Raw genomic sequence first — 18,478 nt, forward strand, 5'->3', positions numbered from 1 at the left:
GTCACAATAGATCACTGTAGCCTCCCGACTACCTGTGAGTTCACCAACCAGATTTTGCAACCATAAAACTTCCTTAGCGGCATCAGCCACTGCCATATACTTAGCTTCAGTCGTAGACAAAGCAACAGTCGACTGAAGTGAAGCTTTCCAACTAAGAGAGGTACTACCCAAAGTGAAACAATAGCCAGTGAGAGGTCTCCTCCAATCAAGATCTCCAGCATAATTAGAATCACAATAACCGACAAGCTTCTTTGCGGATCGTCCAAACTCAAGGTAGAAATCAGACGTACCTCTCAAATACCTAAATACCTAAATACCCACTTCACTGCTTCCCAATGAGCCTTCCCCGGATAGGACATATAACGGCTCACAACACTGACTGCCTGAGCAATATTTGGACGCGAACATACCATAGCATATATGATGCTACCAACAACATTAGAGTAAGGCACACGAGCCATATAGACCTTCTCCTCATTAGACTTTAGTGACTGCTTTGCCAACAACTTGAAGTGAGTTGCTAGAAGAGTGGAGACAGGTTTGGCATCTAACATGCCAAAACGATCGAGAACTTTCTCAATATAGTTCTGCTGACTGAGAAACAGTTTCCCGTTCTCACGATCACGAATAATTTCCATACCCAGAATTTTCTTCGTTGGACCTAGATTCTTCATCTCGAACTCACTGTTCAAGAGAGACTTCAACTTCACAACTTCGAACTTATTCTTAGAAGCAATGAGCATGTCGTCAACATACAATAACAGATAAATGAAGGAATCATCAGAGAGCTTCTTGAAATAAACACAACTGTCAAAAGCACTCCTAGAATAACCACCATGAAAGCGTCAAAGCGCTTATACCACTGCCTTGGAGACTGCTTAAGGCCATACAGGGACTTCTTCAACAAGCAAACGTGGTCTTCATTTCCTTCCACAACAAAACCGTCTGGCTGTTTCATATAAATCTTCTCTTTCAAATCACCATGCAAGAATGCGGTTTTAACATCTAACTGCTCTAATTCTATATCATGCATAGCTACCAAAGCAAGCAAGGTGCGAATAGAAGAATGTTTAACAATAGGGGAAAAGACTTCGGTATAGTCAATACCTGCAACCTGACTGAAACCCTATGCCACTAACCTTGCTTTGTGTCAAGCATCCTCAACACCAGAAATCCCCTCAATCATGTAGACTCACTTGCACCCAACAATTTTCTTCTTTGGTGGTGGTGTTACAAGCTCCCATTTGCCATTCTTTTCGAGAGATGCAATCTCCTCTTCCATGGCAACTAACCACTTACCACTGTTCAGACTGGATACGGCTTCATCGTAAGTGGTCGGATCGGTAGTGCCATCTATCTCACAAGCGACGGTCAATGCATAAGACACACAATCATCAAATCTCCTTGGTGGTCTTATCTGTCGCATCGATCTATCTTTGGCAATAGTGTGCGACTCCTGATTGGGCTGAACATCACTCGATGTGACCAGCTCATCTGAAATAGACTGAGAAGACTGTGAAGATGGACTGGGCTCCACCTCCGCCTGCATCTAGGCATTCTGTGATGTACCTGAATCACCAGCAACAGAATCCTCCTTCCTTGGAGATAACATATGTGATTCATCAAATATAACATCACGACTAATAATAATTTTCCTGCTCAAAGGGCAATACAACTTGTAACCCTCTACACCAAAGCCATAGCCCACAAAGATCATTTCTTGGCTCTAGGTTCTAACTTTCCATCGTTAATATGAGTATAACTAGGACAAACAAAAATCCTCAAAGATGAATAATCTGCAGGAGTACCTGACCAAATCTCAAACGGAGTCTTAGCCTCGAGAGCTGAATGCGAAGATCGGTTCACCAAATAGGCTGCCGTGGAAACTGCCTTGGCCCAAAAGGACTTATCCAAAGTTGCATTGGATGACATGCAATGAGCCCTCTCCAAGAGTGTGCGGTTCATCCGCTCTGCCACACTGTTCTATTGTGGTCGACCAACACAGGTTCGGTGTCTGACGATACCTTCCTTCAAACAATAATTTGTAAAGTCAGACTCACAAAACTCACGCCCATTATCAGTCCTCAACCTTTTAATCTACCTCCTTGTCTGCTTCTCGATCATAGTCTTCCACTGCAAGAAGACTCCAAACACATCATTTTTATTTTTGAGAAAATACACCCATACCTTTTTAGAGAAATCATCGATGAATATCAGAAGATAATTCGCTCCACCCTTCGAAGAAATACGAGAAAGGCCTCATAAATCTGAATGAAGTGTACCTTTGGTCCTATGTATCCCTTGGCAAAGATAACATTTTAGTGTTTACCAAACACACAATGTTCACAAAACTCAGGAGTACCTGTGACATGCCCACAAAGCAAGCCCCGCTTGCTCAAGGAAGTCATCCCTTTCTCGCTCATATGTCCGAGCCTCATATGCCACATCTTTGTAAGATCTTCCTCAGACATGGATGACGAGGCCAAAGCAGAAGATTTTATCACAGTACTTCCTTGCAATACATATAATCTGCCAACCCTGTTAGCTTTCATAACTACCAAAGCACCTTTGGTTACCTTAAGAACTCCACCTTCAACTGAATATCTGCAACCACTGGAGTCAAGTGTACCCAAAGAAATCAGGTTCTTCTTCAGATCAGGAACATGACAGACTTCATTTAATGTCCTCACAATACCATCGTGCATACGCAGCCGAATGGTCCCTTTACCGACAACTTTGCGAGCTGCGTTGTTGCCCATCAAAACAACTCCACCATCAAAATTCTCATATGTGGAGAATGCACTTTTGTCGGGACACATGTGGTAAGAACATCCTGATTCCATAATCCATTTTGAACCCTTCCTTGCAATTGCATCTGCTATCAGCAAATGATCATTCTTTGACTCATCCGCCGCAACACTTGCTTCGGCTTGAGGATCTTTCTTTGTGTCACCACTTGCTTGATGTTTCTGCTTATTTTGCAACTTGAAACATTCAACCTTAACATGACCTTTCTTTCCGCAGTAGTTGCAAGTCAAATTATGATGCTTTGACTTAGACCAACCCCTTGACTTGCTGTTGCCACTTCTTTCAGATGGCCTGCCACGAACAATGAGACCCTCGGCTGTGGAGTTACTTGGGTTATTGGTCAATTGATTATCAATCAATTCGTGTTGTAACAACGCATTCTTTACATCTTCAATTGTAATCTCCTCATGCCCACACAATAAGGTCTTTCTAAAATGCTTATATGATGCAATTAAAGAACATAAAAGAGTGATAGCCAAATCTTCATCATCAATCACAACATCAATATTTTGCAGATCCATGACAATCGAGAAAAACTCATCAATATTTCGCGTTGTAACAATACATTCTTTACATCTTCTGAAAGAATGGCAGGATCCATCTAATGGACGCCAAGGTGCGGAATGGGGGGCGAATTTCAAAAAATTTCCTACCTTCTTCCAACTGGGAATCATATTCCCTAAATTTAGAATACATTATTCAAGGATCCTACTTGAACCATAAACAAACCAGATCTGAACCAAAAGGAAACATGAAGGATTATACCTGATCCGGAGAAATAATATCTCCCAAAGTTGGTGTTCACGCCCAAAGAAGTAACCAAGATCCTCTCCTGTTGAAGATGACACAGTTGTGAATGGAACGGAACCAGCAGGGTGCGTCCCACACACTGGATTCTTCACAAGAACCCTCTGGAAACCTTGAACACCGAATCCTAGTGTCTTTCTTGCAAGACTATTGTCAAGAACTGCTTTCTTGACTTCCTGTTGCTGCAAAGATCCAATCTTCCAACAGGTAGTGGCGGCAGCTGAAGGAGGAGAAGTCCAGGGACGAAGAGGGCAGAATTGTCTCTTCTCTCTGGAGTCTGTGAGAGATCAAATCTCAGATTGCAGGATGTGTTTCTTGCTTACTCCAACCCCCTAGTTCAAAATCTGATATTTCTGCTAGGGTTTTCTCCTCTTTCTTCTTGATTAAGAAACCTCCCAATATTTTGGGAGTTATCCCAATCCAAATCAGTATTTGGATAGAGGTTAATCTTAATCCTATCTGCAGATTAAGTTAGTTAACTCCTGATCTTATCAGGAGGTTACTAGATTCAAATCTAATTTGAATTTGGTCTCTTAGAGTGGATAAGGTCAAAGACCCAATCCTTTTACTAAAACTAATCTCAGATTCGCCCTATGAACTGGTGATCATATCAGCCCAGTTCAAAATGGGCTTTTGGCCCATTAAGTGTTCAGTGTTTAACTACCTGGACATGTTGGGGCAGTCTGAGAATTCATTTGAGTGAGTGGTCATAGTGACAGGATCAACCCCTTTGTCGGACAATGGTAATGATCGAGAATGCACTCTCTCTGATGGTAATGATCGAGAATGCACTCTCCCTTCGGCCCCACCTTTCTCTCCATCATTCTATCTTCTTTTCCCTTCCGCTTGTCCGCCTGCCCTTGAAACTCTATTCTTCGAATGCTGGTGACAAATCGATGCAACTCATTAGCAACCCCGGTCCAACCCCCCATATTTTTGCCTTCTGGTATAATAATCATTTGTTTTCTCCCCTTTTCAAATCTCTCTTCCAAGGACACGAACCAGCCTCTTGAGTTCCTTCTTCTACTTGCCACATTCTTTGCTAGGTATTTTGAAGTTATGCCTCCAGTTCGAGCACCAACTAACAATCACTGCTCCATCGAGGAAGGTTTGGAACCAGAATATCGCCTCCCAACTAGAAAGACTGTCCCTCTTCTACCTTCCATAATCTTTAATGTGAAAACCTTATGATGAAGCATCTCCTCCACCAGCAATTCCTTGGATTCCACCTTTTAAGTGCCTTCTCATTTTCCTTATCGGTGAAAACTCTTCTCCAGCACGAACCATCTTCTTTTTATTTTAAATCATGTATCTTGGGGACTTGGGCTTCTGCAAATCACTCCTAGATGTTGTTCAAGCAAAACCAATCCTGGTCTATGGTCGCCAATGAGTTTCCAGTGGGTTTTCCATCCAGTCAGTTTTCTGCCATTTCAGAGGTCATCGGTGGGTTTTCCATCCAGTCTAGTTCCCTTGACAACCATCGCTACCATCAAAATTCAACTTGATAAAACCACTAAGAGGGGACCCAAATGGCCTAATAATACCTTAAAAGGAGCAGAATCAGCTATCTCCTCCCAATTCCTTAGAAAGTCACCAACATGAATGTTCTTAAAAAGCTTTAGTGATTTCACCCAATGATCAATCTAAGTGATGACTTCTGATGAAGGAAGATTTGGCTCGACCTCTCTATTATGTGACATGTGGCAGAAACAACAGCTCGGCAAAAGGGGCCAAGCCTAGGCGGGAACAAGGGGACACACTTCGCCGAACTGACCCTTGAAACAGCTCGGGATACACTTCGCCGAACTGACCCACCTTGTAACAGCTCGGGATACACTTCGCCGAACTGACCCACCTTGTAACAGCTCGGGATACACTTCGCCGAACTGACCCACTTTGTAACAGCTCGGGATACACTTCGCCGAACTAACCCACCTTGTAACAGCTCGGGATACACTTCGTCGAACTGACCCACCTTGTAACAGTTCCGGATACCCCTCGCCAAACTGACATGCCCTATAGATACCTCCGAGCTCAAGACCGCCTCGCTCAGCACTTCGCATCACCTTTTGGGCACCAAAACCAAACAAGTCGTACCATGCCTGACACTAGGGAAGTCTGTGCCCGAGGGCGCCACGCCTGACTGACTTGGGATCCGACGTTTGGCGGTAGCACCCTAAATGGCCACCTGCCACCGCTACTGACACCGCCATCTCCCGTTAGATGACGGTTAGGCAGTGACGGTTCTGTCTCAGCAGAAAGGACGATGGCCGAATTGACAAGCACAAGGGTAATCATACTTGACCTGACAAAGGCCCCGGGACGAGTGCACGAAGTGACTATAAGAGCCACCTGCCCCCCGACAACGGAGGTATGCAAACTTTGCGCTATCTGGTATTACCTTGCTTTTGAAGGTTTCTAACTTGAGCTTTGGAGCCTCTACACCGAGTTCCCCCCGGAGCTTTACCAGCCGGATCGCGCTCCATCAATTGGCGCCATCTGTGGGAATAGTCTTGTGCGGCCCGAGCGGCACAAAAGTAGAATACGCACTACGCTTTGAGTTTGTGGCATCCAACAACGAGGCAAAGTACGAAGCACTGATTGCCGGGCTGGACCTAGCGCGAAAGGTGAAAGCAAAACACTTGGTCATCTGCAGCGATTCTCAGCTCGTGGTAAACCAAGTTACCGGCGAATACGAAGCACGCGATCTCTCCATGATCGCATATTTGGCCAAAGTAAAAGAAGCCCACTCCCCGATACAGGCGGAAGTGGGCAACCTTACCAGATGGTGGCATTATCCCCACCTAACACACAAACGGATCCCATCACAGCGAGGATCCAGGAACTGCTCCACCAAACCCGCAGGGACTCCATTATATAAAGACCTCAGCCCCCAAGGGCGATGGAATGATGTGTAATCTTTGCTCTCTAGCTCTATAATTCTCAGATATCATCTTCAAGCTCTCTACTATGTGATAACTTAAGCATCGGAGTGTCCCCGTCGGGTAAGCCACCCTGGGATCTCTGATCCATCTCTTGTAGGTTACTCAGTCTCCGTCATTGCTGACAGCCAGATTGTCTCCAGCAGGGAGCAGCCGGATTACGCCACATCAGTAAACAATATCACTTCCACTCAAACCAGGAACTGCATCAAACAATTTCTCATCAGCATTCCATATCTTTCCAATTGTCCCAAGCAAATTAGCTATCAGTATGCCATCTTCTTTTGTAATGGCTTCTTCCAAATTTCTGATTACTCGGCAATTCAAAGAGTGTACCCTTTGATAACCAACCATTCATAATTCATAATTGTATTGGAAATGTGCTTGAATCAACAATCATTTGGTCTAATATTGGTGAAAGTATAAATGCAGATAAGAGAAGCAGTTGGGTTATGTATACGAAACTAATATGTTCTTAATTTATAATAGGAGAATACTGACTTTCTAATGCATCATGCTAAAACATCCTGGTAAAGTGAATTATGCTAAATTGACATAAAACTTCCCATAATCCTTTTTTTCTACCCCACAGGTTTCATTTCTTATTCTAGAAGATTTTTTAACCAAAATTCCTCATTACATCAAGGTCATATTTATTTGATTTATTGGCTTATGTGGATGGTTTTTATTTCCTGTCCATCTAAAAATATGTAAAAGATTAGATGGTTAATAATCATTCAATTGGATCAACTATAGAGGAGGACCTCCTAGGTATGGTACATTGAATACACCATCCATTTGGATGTTGATCCTTGGTTCCTGACTACTTTGATGCGTGAGTAAAGCAGAGCCAAAGAGAATGGCTTGGTTTAATCTTCTTGACCTGATTTCTCTCATTCCCAACTATTTTGATAAAGTAAGGTATATACATATTTTATGTTTGTGTTGTTTTAGTTTTTGGACTTTAATGGTTTAATATGTCATGCTTAGTCTCATAATCTTTTATTTCTTGGTAGAAAGGTTGAACCTGAAAACTGCTAGTGAATTCAACTATCTTAAGCAAAGTGGTTGTTTGACAATTGATGATGTGGATGACGCAAAGAAATTTCACATGTTGATGGTAATGTGAAAAATAGCATGTTTTTGTTACTACGCATACTAAATACCAAATTTCCAATTTAACTTGTGCTATCTAAGTTTCATAATGCTACAATTCTGTTTTCATATTTCTTTGTTTGATCAGGAGGTCTCAATATATGTTAACATGATGTTCTTTTGGAGGATCTTTCCTTTTCGATCTCTAATTTTATTAATAGGCTCTTTTATAATTTGTCAGTGGGCAATTTTTGTGTGAACTCAGCCTAGGTATAGATAGTGCATATTAGAACTCTTGGATGTTTGTTAAACTGACCAATTCAATCACACCAAAGCTTGAAATGTGTGGTGCATATTTATTAGGCATTTTCTTCCAAGGAATTGGAATGAGGGTCCTAAAGTTGCATCTTCCCTATTATGTGATCTCTTTCCTTTTCCCTTTACTCTTGCAAATGCTTATTTTCACTTATTCTTATTAGTTATTAAATTATTTTTCTGTATTTTGTGTATGATTTCATGCACTAAGGCGTCGGTATAACCGTTCGTCTATTATGACGTATTTGGCCGCCTGGCACTGCACCCTCTTGGCCGCATTGCGTTCTGCAGGGAGGGTTCCGTCTATCAGGAAGCTCGCGAGTGGATCGATCCAGCTCGGCTCTGCTTCTAAGACGGGAACGACCTCCTCTGTCCCCCCGAGAATACTAGGCCGAGGTAAGTCCTCTATGTACACAGTTCTCATATTGTTGTGACTCGTACTGGCTAACCGAGACAGGGCGTCGGCCTCAGTGTTTTCTGACATCGGGATTTGTCTGATGATGTGTGACCGGAAGTTGAAGTCTGGGGATCAGGTGTAATTTTCCAGTTTTGCCCATCTGTCTCCAAGGTCTAGGGCAATACTGGAAATCTGGTCCGGTTCAAGGGTTCAAGCAATCTCATACTACATGTGCCTTGGGTCTTACCCTGATGGCCGAAACAAGCCATCCCAACACTTGGTGGCACACCAGTATCAGCCTTAGCAGGATAAATCTCCCCAGACTTATCCAATGGCTGTGAACATTTAAAACTAACACAAGTTTCTATAAGTGTCCAGTTTTAGGGTCTTACACAGAATTATACCAAACAACATGAATCAAACATGCACTTTAATTTATTTCCACTAAATAACAAAAGTACATCAAATCCGGTTGAAGCTAAGGGCATACAAGACTGTCTAACATCTTCAACTGTAATCTCCTCACGCCCATACAATAAGGTCTCTCTAAAATGCTTATATGATGCAGTTAAAGAACATAAAAGAGTAATAGCCAAATCTTCATCATCAATCACAACATCAATATTTTGCAGATCCATGACAATCGAGAAAAACTCATTACCTTCCCGAAGATGAAGGTCCTTGAGTTTGCTTTTCAACAGAAGCCGATTGGTCACACTCTTTGCCATATAGAGTGACTCCAACTTGAGCCATAACTCTGCCGTAGAGGTTTCTTTAGCAACTTCACGAAGAACCTCGTTCGATAAGCAAAATGAATAGCCAACATGGCTTTCATATCAATCTCCTCCCACTTTTCATCGGACATGGATTCAGGCTTTCTCTTTTGTCCCGCCAAGGCCTTCTCCAAGCCGTTCTGAATCAGAATCGCTTTCATCTTGAGCTTCCATAGACCAAAATTCACAGATCTATCAAATTTCTCAATGTCAAACTTCATTGATGCCATTAGTAACAAAATTAATCGATAAATAATCCCAGAAAAAAAACAATGCTCTGATACCAATTTGTTAGGATTAATACTCTGAATTACCGATTAGTATGGCGATCTAGAAAACAATTGAGAAATATGTTAATTATAAAGCAAATAATTAAAGCAAAAGTGAAAGGTAAAGATGACACCAGATTTACATGGTTCGGTCAAAGTGACCTACATCCACGGGAGAGGGAGAACATGTTTTATTGATGTCCTTGATGAGAGTACTACAAATTGGCCACCTTAATAGTACCGAGATGCTTTTAACGAAGCCTTGACGCACTCCATGGCATAGGCTGCAAAGGCAGAGAAACTAGTAGATAACAATATCTGCAACAAAATTGAATGACCACAAAGTGTTCACTGCTAAGTGATCGACAAGAGGAAACATCTAGATGGACTCCGACAAATGTGTCTATCACTCAAAAAATGTGGCTCTCTACTGCAAAGGCAGAGAAACCAGTAGATAACAATATCTGCAACAAAATTGAATGACCACAAAGTGTTCACTACTTAGTGATCGACAAGAGGAAACATTTGGATGGACTCCGACAAATGTGTTTATCACTCAAAAATTGTGGCTCTCTCAAATTTTCTCTCTGTATAAGAGCTCTCTAATGCTCACTGCCCACCTTGATCTCTCCCTGAAAGCTCCTTTTATAGAGAAGAAAATGGGAACATGGTCCCTAAATTTCAGCAAGATGAAAGGGGTGAAGCAATTAGTGGAGTAACTAGAGGACTGTTGAATTACTGAGCCACACCAATCATCAACACATTTACTGATTTTCTGTCGATTTACTAAAAGTATTTGGGAATGATGTACTTCTTTGTTTGGGTGCAGGTGGGCCCCCCCTTTGAATGTGCATAGTTTATTCAGGTTCATGCCGAGTAGGCCAACAAAAAGGGCCAAAGCTATGTGGAGATGTATGAAGGCTGCAGTATGTTGGACCGTTTGGGAGGAGAGGAACTCGAGGATATTTTCAGAAACGAAGAGAACCTTGGAAGTAATATTGGAGGCAATCCATATTAGGGTGATACATTGGCTGAAAACTTTGGCCTTGTTTGCAGACTTCTCAGTAGATGAATTGGTAAAAAATTGGAAGGAAATTGCAGAACTAGCCTCAGCTAAGAAGACATCACTCTCTTGCTAGAGTCCCCCATCTAATGGCTTTCTTAAACTAATCTTTGATGGCAGCAGTATGGGAAATCCGGGTCCATCTAGAATAGGGGGAGCAATAAGAGATGAACATGGAAATCTGTTAGCTATGTTTTCAGGACCAATAGGGGAAGGAGATTCCTTGAGGGCTGAGATTCTTGCATCCATTGAAGGGGTTCGAAGAGCCAAGGAGATGCAAATTAGAAAGCTGCTTATTGAAGGAGATTTTGAAGTGGTGGTGAACTAGTTAAAAGAAGATAACTCAAGGATATGAAAGTACAACAATGAAAAACGAAAATTTAAGTGGTTGGCTAAGGATGTTGAAATTCAGTACAAATGGGTTAAGAGAAGTGCAAACTCTCTAGTAGATGGTTTAGCCATGCAAGGGGTTAATAGAAACTCTTTGTTTTGGGCTTTATTGTAATTGTATTTGCTGCTCATAGATTGTTTCAGGGAGCTAAGATTGTTTAGCCCCTTCCTTTGTAATTCTTCTTATCTTTAATGAATACATTTCACAGTTATTGATAAAAAAAAAGGTAGTTGACACAAGGGGAGGAGAATTAAAATACAAATGAAAATTAAGGGAAGGGAAGGATAACCCCACTGAAGTGTTTTATGCATGTTAGAATTGTATTTCCTATAGGGAGCAGCTGGGTTGCGCTCCGCTAGGGAGCTCCACTTCAGCCCCTGAGTCACAGGCCACTTGGGAGTAGACGAGCTGACGAGGTACTTAACCAAAAAATTGATACGTGACCAAAAATCATTACATCAATTGGCGCCGTTTGTGGGAACACACTACAAAAAGCTAAATTCTCATCCTACAAAAAGCTAAGTTCTTATCTTACAAAAAGCTAAGTCCTCTTCTCCTAGAAAGTTAAGTCCTCACCTTTTTAGAAACTGAAGCTCTCGCTTTATAGTTTCCTTTTTTTTTATATAACTCAAAGAAACTGAATCTCTCGCTTCATAGCTCAGGCGCCCACCTAGCGGCCTGCGTGCAGCCTGGCACAGGCGCCGACCTAGCGGCTTGACCCAGGCGTGAACTAACGAACTGATAAAAGACTTCCTCGCTTAAGACCCAGTTGCCTCTTCGGCATGGGCAAAGTTCAGAAGTGGACTATGAGTCGCTCCCAAAGCCTAAGGGCCACAATATTGCATAAGACCCAGTCGCCTCTTCGGCATGGGCAAAGTCCAGGAGTGTACCACAAGTCGCTCCCAGAGCCTAAGGGCTACAATACTGAACTGGCAGAGACCCCGACGCCTCATAGGTAGCTCAGCACCCGGTCAGCCCGATACCTCACAAGCAGCTTGGCACCCGGTCAGCCCGACACCTCAAAGGTAGCTCGGTGCCCGGTCAGCCCGACACCTCACAGGCAGCTCGACGCCCGGTCAGCCCGACACCTCACAGGCAGCTCGACGCCCGGTCAGCCCAACGCCTAACAGGCAACTTGGCACACGGTCAGCTTGACACCTCACAGGTAGCTCGACACCCGGTCAACTTGACACCTCACAGGCAGCTCGGCACCCAGTCAACCCAACACCTCACAGGCAGCTCGGCGCCCGGTCACCCCGACACCTCACAGGCAGCCCGACACCTCACAGAGACCTCACCGCCTAAAACCTAGTTGCCTCTTCGGCATGGACAAAATCAAGGAGTGGACTGCGAGTCGCTCCTAGAGCCTAAGGAATTGAATCAGCGCTTACGAGCTCGTCGACTTAAGGGTCAAAAGGAGAAATCTACTCCTTTCGTCGAGTTACTTTTAGCTCGGGAGTGGGGGCAAATGATGAGAGCAGATTTGGCCCTCCAATGACATTGCGACACTTGGCACCTTGTGACAACTAGGCAGCTCACCCTCGTGTAGCCTGGCACCTCAGAACAACTAGGTGACACCCGGGACCACTTTGGAAACAACTTGCCTTTGCTAAGTTGATGGTGTCCCACCAAGCACAGCTTGGCCCTGGCGCGGCCTGGCCCTGGCACGAGCTGGCAGCCTGGCCCTGGTAGGGTTGTTCACAGGGCGGGTTGGGTCGGTTTACTGCGGTTTTTCCAACTGACCCGACCTGGTCGGGTTACTTAACATAGAAACCAAAACTGACCTAGTGTTAAGCAAAAACGACCTGGTCGGTTTGAGTCGGGTTGGGTCGGTTTCGGTTCTAAGTTCACCCCTGTGATAAAATCTTGCTAATTTAAAAAGCAATCATAAATTGAACATCATTTCAGCCATCTCCTATGATAAAATTTAAATGAAAAGTTAATCACTATTCACTAATCCAAAGTTTCTTGCAACCATTAAAAAACTAGGTGGCCTTATGGGCTTTGGAACTTCATGTTTGAACTAGGAACTAAGTCGGTTCGGTTTGGGTCGGTCTCGATTTTCTTGTGTGAACCGAAACCGACCCAAATCATCGGTTTAGGAATTTGCACAACCCGAAACCGACCCGTGCTGATGAAAACCCGACCGGCTCGTGTTGGGTCAGTTCGGGTTGGTCGATTTGGTCGGATTGGGGCTTCTTATGAATAGCCCTAGGCCCTGGCACGACCTGGCCATGGCACGAGCTGGTAGCCTGGCCCTGGCCCTAGAGCGACCTGGCCCTGGCACGAGTTGGCAGCCTAGCCCTGGCACGACCTGGCTGCCTGACACAGGCACCAACCTGACAACCCTGAGGAGCTCACCACCGTACCCCGCGTTTTGCGAAATTGACTTGTAACGGCTATATTAGCTCACCCACTCCCTGACTTAGGCGGAAATGGGAAACCTTACCAGTTGGTGGTTTTATGCCCACCTAATACGAAAGCAGGTCCCATCACAGCGGGAATCCAGGAACTGCTCCACCTAACCCACGAGGACTCTAGTATATAAAGACCTCACCCACCAGAGGGGAAGGAAGAGAAAGAGGGGTAACCTCTACTCTCTAGCTCTCTCATTCTCTTATATCATTTTCAACTCGCTACTAATTGCTGACTTAGCCATCGGAGTCACCTCGCCAGGTAAACACCCCCGGGTTCTCTGATTTAGTTCTCGCAGGTCCCTTAGCTCCCGCCACCTACCAAGATGACCAGATCATCGCCAGCAGGGAGTAGCTAGTTCAGTTCCCGTCGTTGCTGGTAGCCAGATCATCTCCTGCAGGGAGCAGCTAGGTTGCGCTACGCTAGGGAGCTCCACTTCAGCCCCTGAGTCACAGGCCAGTTGGGAGCAGACGAGCTGACGAGGTACTAAGCCAAAAAATTGATACGTGACCAGAAACCATTACATTAGAATTATTAACAGCCTTTGTGAACTGAGTGGGAAATGAGGGTCTGTGGCACGGTTTTGAAACTACCCCAGGGGAGAAAAAGTCCAATTGCTCCAATTTGCGGTTCATACCCTTTGCTTTATTGATGCTAATGTGGAAAAGTTGGATGTGCTCTTTGGGGTTCTTTGCTGGTTTGAGGTAGTTTCAGGTCTAAAAGTCAACTGGGCCAAAAGCAGACTAATTCCAGTGGGAAATGTAGAACATATTCAAGAGTTAGATGAGGTTCTAGCCCGTCAAGTTGGTTTCCTGCCAACTATTTACTTGGGGCTTCCTTTGGGAGCTAAATGCACATCAGCTTTAGTGTGGGAGCCAGTACTGGAGAGATTAGAAAAGAAGTTGGCTTCATGGAAATCAAAATATCCATCCTTAGGTGGAAGGATTACTCTTCTAAAAAGTTCTTTATCAAATCTGCTCTCCTACTTCCTGTCTGACTGTCTCATTTCCCAATGCCAAGGAAAGTGGTCCAAAAAGTGGAAAAACTGCAGAGAGATTTCCTGTGGAAAGGTTGGGGGGAGAAGAAAATTCACCTGGTTAGTTGGGATCAGGTTTGTGCCCCCAAAAGAATAGGAGGTCTCGGGGTTAGGAAAATGAAGGTTTTTAATAAGGCTCTTCTAGGCAAATGGATCTGGAGATTTGGTAAAGAGAGAGGGAGTTGGTGGAGAAGTTTGGTTGCAGCCAAATACAACACAGGCTATGGGGATTGGGTGACAACTGCCTCAGTGACCTCTCTTGGGTGCTCCATCTGGAAGGCAATCATGGAAGTCTTCCCCCTGATAAATAGGGGTCTTTCAGTTAAGCTGGGAAATGGTCAAAGGGTAAAGTTTTGGAAGGATATTTGGTGCAATAGCAGATCTTTAGCTGAGTTGTTTCCTCAGTTGTACCAGATTGCAGAGAATCAAGATAGCTTGGTGACTGACTGCTGTGAGATCCGGGGCAACATCCAGGTTTGGTGCCCTTCTTTTAGAAGAACCTTTCAGGATTGGGAGCTGGGCCTTGTTTCTAATTTGTTGGAATTGTTGTCCAACCAGAACCTGAATCAGATGGAAGAAGATACCTGGTACTGGAATTGGAATAATGATGGTGTGTTCTCTGTTAACTCTTTTGCCAGGTACCTAGAGGTCTGTCCAAGATAGCAAAAAGTGTTTGGTCCTCCATCCTTGCTGCAGTAATCAGTACCATTTGGGCAGAAAGAAACAGCAGAATCTTCAAGAATAAGCATAATGGAGTGGATAAACTAATCTCCTTTACTTTTGGAAAGTTAGTCTCTTGGACTGCTGCTGTGAAAGGGGTTCAACCAAGGGTTTTGGGTGTCCAGCTGTTGGCTGGTGATATCTTGTAATGTTTTCTTGGTTTTAGGCCCCAGTTATATTGAGGGGCCAATTGTACTCTGTATTCCGTTTTTTTAACAATATTTACCTTTCCTTTAAAAAAAATTATTAAAATCTTTTTTTTTAGAAAGGTAAAGTATGAGATATTGTATTAAAATCATCATAATTTTTTAAAAGTATTGTTCTAAAAGAACCAATGGAGAATTTGTGATTGGATAATTGGCTTACTATTTTCATATGATTTGCTTAAGTCACTATAATTCAAAAGAAGAAAAATGCACATAACTATGAAAGAGTGCTCTCGATCTATTCAAAACAATTAGTAACAAAAAAGATAAAAGTCAAAATAGCAAGTAATTGACATATTTAATAAAGATAAAATCGTTAAAAGGCTAAATGGGAGATAGAGAAAGATACCTATTAAAGTCTCTTAATTTTCTCCTATTTGATTTATACAGTTCTTTGCTATGGTTTTTTGAGCCTTAAATGTGCAATTATTTTTTTTTCAAACAATTCCTTAAAGGTTTATTAACTAATTTCAAATTTCTAGAAAACTTTTCTAATTTTTTAGATTTTCCAAATATCTTAGCAAATTTAGTGAAATATCTCCAAGATACCTCTATCTCTACATGGAAAAATGTCCATCAATATCAAAATTATGAACCATGATTATGATTTGTTCTATTACTAAAACTGCTTTATTATTCATCAAAAAAAAATTGCAGCATAAAAACAAATGATTAAAACTTCCACCTCTTCGCATGGTGCGCACTTGCTTGCCAGCTTTAAGTTTTGAGACTTGAGCTGATATTGGGTAACGATCTTTCTGATTCTCATGAAGCAAAAGCCTTTACTTTATGAGAAACTAGGATCACTAAATCTTTGACAAACTGGAAGTATTCTCAACCACCCTTCTAATAAGCTTGTTGCTTTGATCTTCAAGTTCTGGTTTAGCACATTTTCCAATATCTGTGATAATTTTTTTAATAATTACATTTCCAACTCTGTTTTTCGACTTCCAGCCAGCCTGATTCCAGCATACTTAATTGGGCTGGATTTGGGCCCAGCACCTTGGACCACCTTCAGGCCTTAGTTATTTATATGCATGTGTGTATGTTTTTATGTGCATGTATGTATATACGTATATATGTATGCATTTTAGAGGTAAAAGGGTCAAATCCCATGTGAAAAAAGGAGCATATTATGACACTATATCCCCTATCCCCTTATGCAGATGCACATCCTACAAATTGAAAGATGTCATATGTGGGGTTGTGCCAGTTGCTACAAAAATTTCTGAATCCGAATCAAATCATCTATCACTGAATAAAAGGAATATGATTATCATCATATCCCGTTGCACCAATGTGCAACCTACACATGAAAGATGACACATTTGAGGTTTTTCCAGTCATTAACAAAAGAGTTCTGAATCCGAACCAACTAAAATATTTGTTCTGTAAGTCCTTCCTTTTTCAATTAATCTTTTTTTTTTATGAATGAATGGTATTTTATCAAATAGAGATAGAAATAGTACAAGCATGAAGCACCCTAAGAGGAGGCACGAGGTGTTACCTCCCCAATCTTTTTTTTTGATGAATGAATGGTATTTTATTAAATAGAGATAGAAATAGTACAAGCATGAAGCACCCTAAGAGGAGGCACGAGGTGTTACCTCCCCTTAAAGGTGGTTCCAAACCCAACTCTTTTTCAATTAATCTTCCACCAAAGTATTCTAGTCAACTCCCTTACATTCCTTACAAAGACTTTAGAAAATAGAAAAATATATAGGGTTCCCAAGAACACAACCTATCTTTATGCAACATAATCACTCATTAGACAAACAGACATGTAATGTAATAACATTCAAGCATGTAAGGAGAAAAGTCAAAAAACATACTAAAAATAGAAGATTATAAGATACAAACACTTAAAATGGCAGGAATATATGGCAAAATACACAAAGCAATACATACATGATAATAGAGTGATCAACCAGGTAATCAGAGCCTTCCTCTTCTGTCTTCATATAATACACTCGATAAGCACGTGCAACTTTCCTGATCTCTTCTGGCGTACCAGTTAACCCAATTAAATTTGGGTGAAACTCTGTAACAGGAATTGACATTTTAGGAACCTCATTTGATCAAATCTGATATAAGAAAGGTTCAAAATTTCAACTTCAACAAAAAACTGTGATTTTTCAAAAATGAGAAATTTCACTGAGAGTGGGTACGAGATTTCCAAATGGTTTAAACTTTTTGAACTTGATGGAAGATTATGATGAATGAAGTCTTACAGTAGAATTACAGAAAAATGTTAACATAGACATGGTTAATACTAAAAAGCTAAGATAATACAAAGTAACCATATATAATAAATAAAGCAAGATTAAAGAATAAAAATATCCAGCATATCTGTATATGATACAGATGGTGTGGAAAAACATGTAAATGTGATATTTGTCAAGATATCTCATTTTCATCCATGCTATAAGTATGATAAGCATTTCATTTAAACACTGTAATAATTGAAATTGTACCAATAGATATTCAGGAGCCCTTAAAATGGAAACTTTTGTGCAAATTATCAACATATCATGGGACATTGCAAACGTGGATTTTTTTTTTTTTTTATCAATAGATTGCAAACATGGATTTAAGCACAAGATATCCAATGTTTTAAAAGAGCAAGGCACAAATAAAACACAAGGGCCATTTTGTGCCCAAGGCACGAGGCGCAAGGCAAGATGTTTGCCTTTTTCTATCAAGGCACCAAAATACAACAAATTCTAAAAAAATTAAAAAAATCCAAAAAATGCAAAATATTAAAAATATTAAACATATTATTAATTAAAAATATGAACTTTGGGCTTGCCTCAAGGGACTTAGTTGGGGGTCTGGGGGCTCCGCCCCAGCTGCTAAGCACAAAAGAACAGAAAGAATGCACAAAGTTTCAAAAGGCGCACACCTGGGCTGAAGCGCAACAAGTACCAGGCATGCACCTTTTGAAAGTGTTGCGCCTGGGACCTAAGCAAGGTGCATAGCCTAAAATGCACCTAGCCTGTGCGCCTAGGCACGCCTTTTAAATCATTGATTATATCATGCATGGCAATGCACAACTGGATGGGTTACATGAAAAACAATGCAATTATATTGAAAAGTTTGAGATCAGAAGGCACCTTTAACATATTCTCCTACTTGCTCAACAGTGTCTCTCTCGGGATCAACTGAGATGAAAATTGGTATTATATCAATCCCAGCCTTTTCCTCTGTAAAATGGAAAGAAAACAATGAAATCAGGCTTTGG

General features: G+C 42.0%; 1 protein-coding gene across 1 annotated transcript in view; it reads right to left on the reverse strand.

The window, feature by feature from the left end:
- LOC148879449 (cytochrome c oxidase assembly factor HCC1-like) overlaps positions 1-18,478 on the reverse strand; it is a 40,152-nt gene that overhangs the window by 2,928 nt on the left and 18,746 nt on the right. Inside the window, exons 5-6 of the mRNA XM_088960980.1 lie at positions 18,351-18,440; positions 17,146-17,278 (exon numbers count right to left, since the gene is read on the reverse strand). Of these exons, the coding sequence (XP_088817106.1) occupies positions 17,146-17,278; positions 18,351-18,440 (223 nt within the window). The remainder of the gene's footprint in view (positions 1-17,145; positions 17,279-18,350; positions 18,441-18,478) is intronic.

Source organism: Nelumbo lutea, chromosome 1 (genome assembly GCF_056320005.1).
Source record: "Nelumbo lutea isolate HS-2025 chromosome 1, American lotus-T2T, whole genome shotgun sequence".
Taxonomy (NCBI): domain Eukaryota; kingdom Viridiplantae; phylum Streptophyta; class Magnoliopsida; order Proteales; family Nelumbonaceae; genus Nelumbo; species Nelumbo lutea.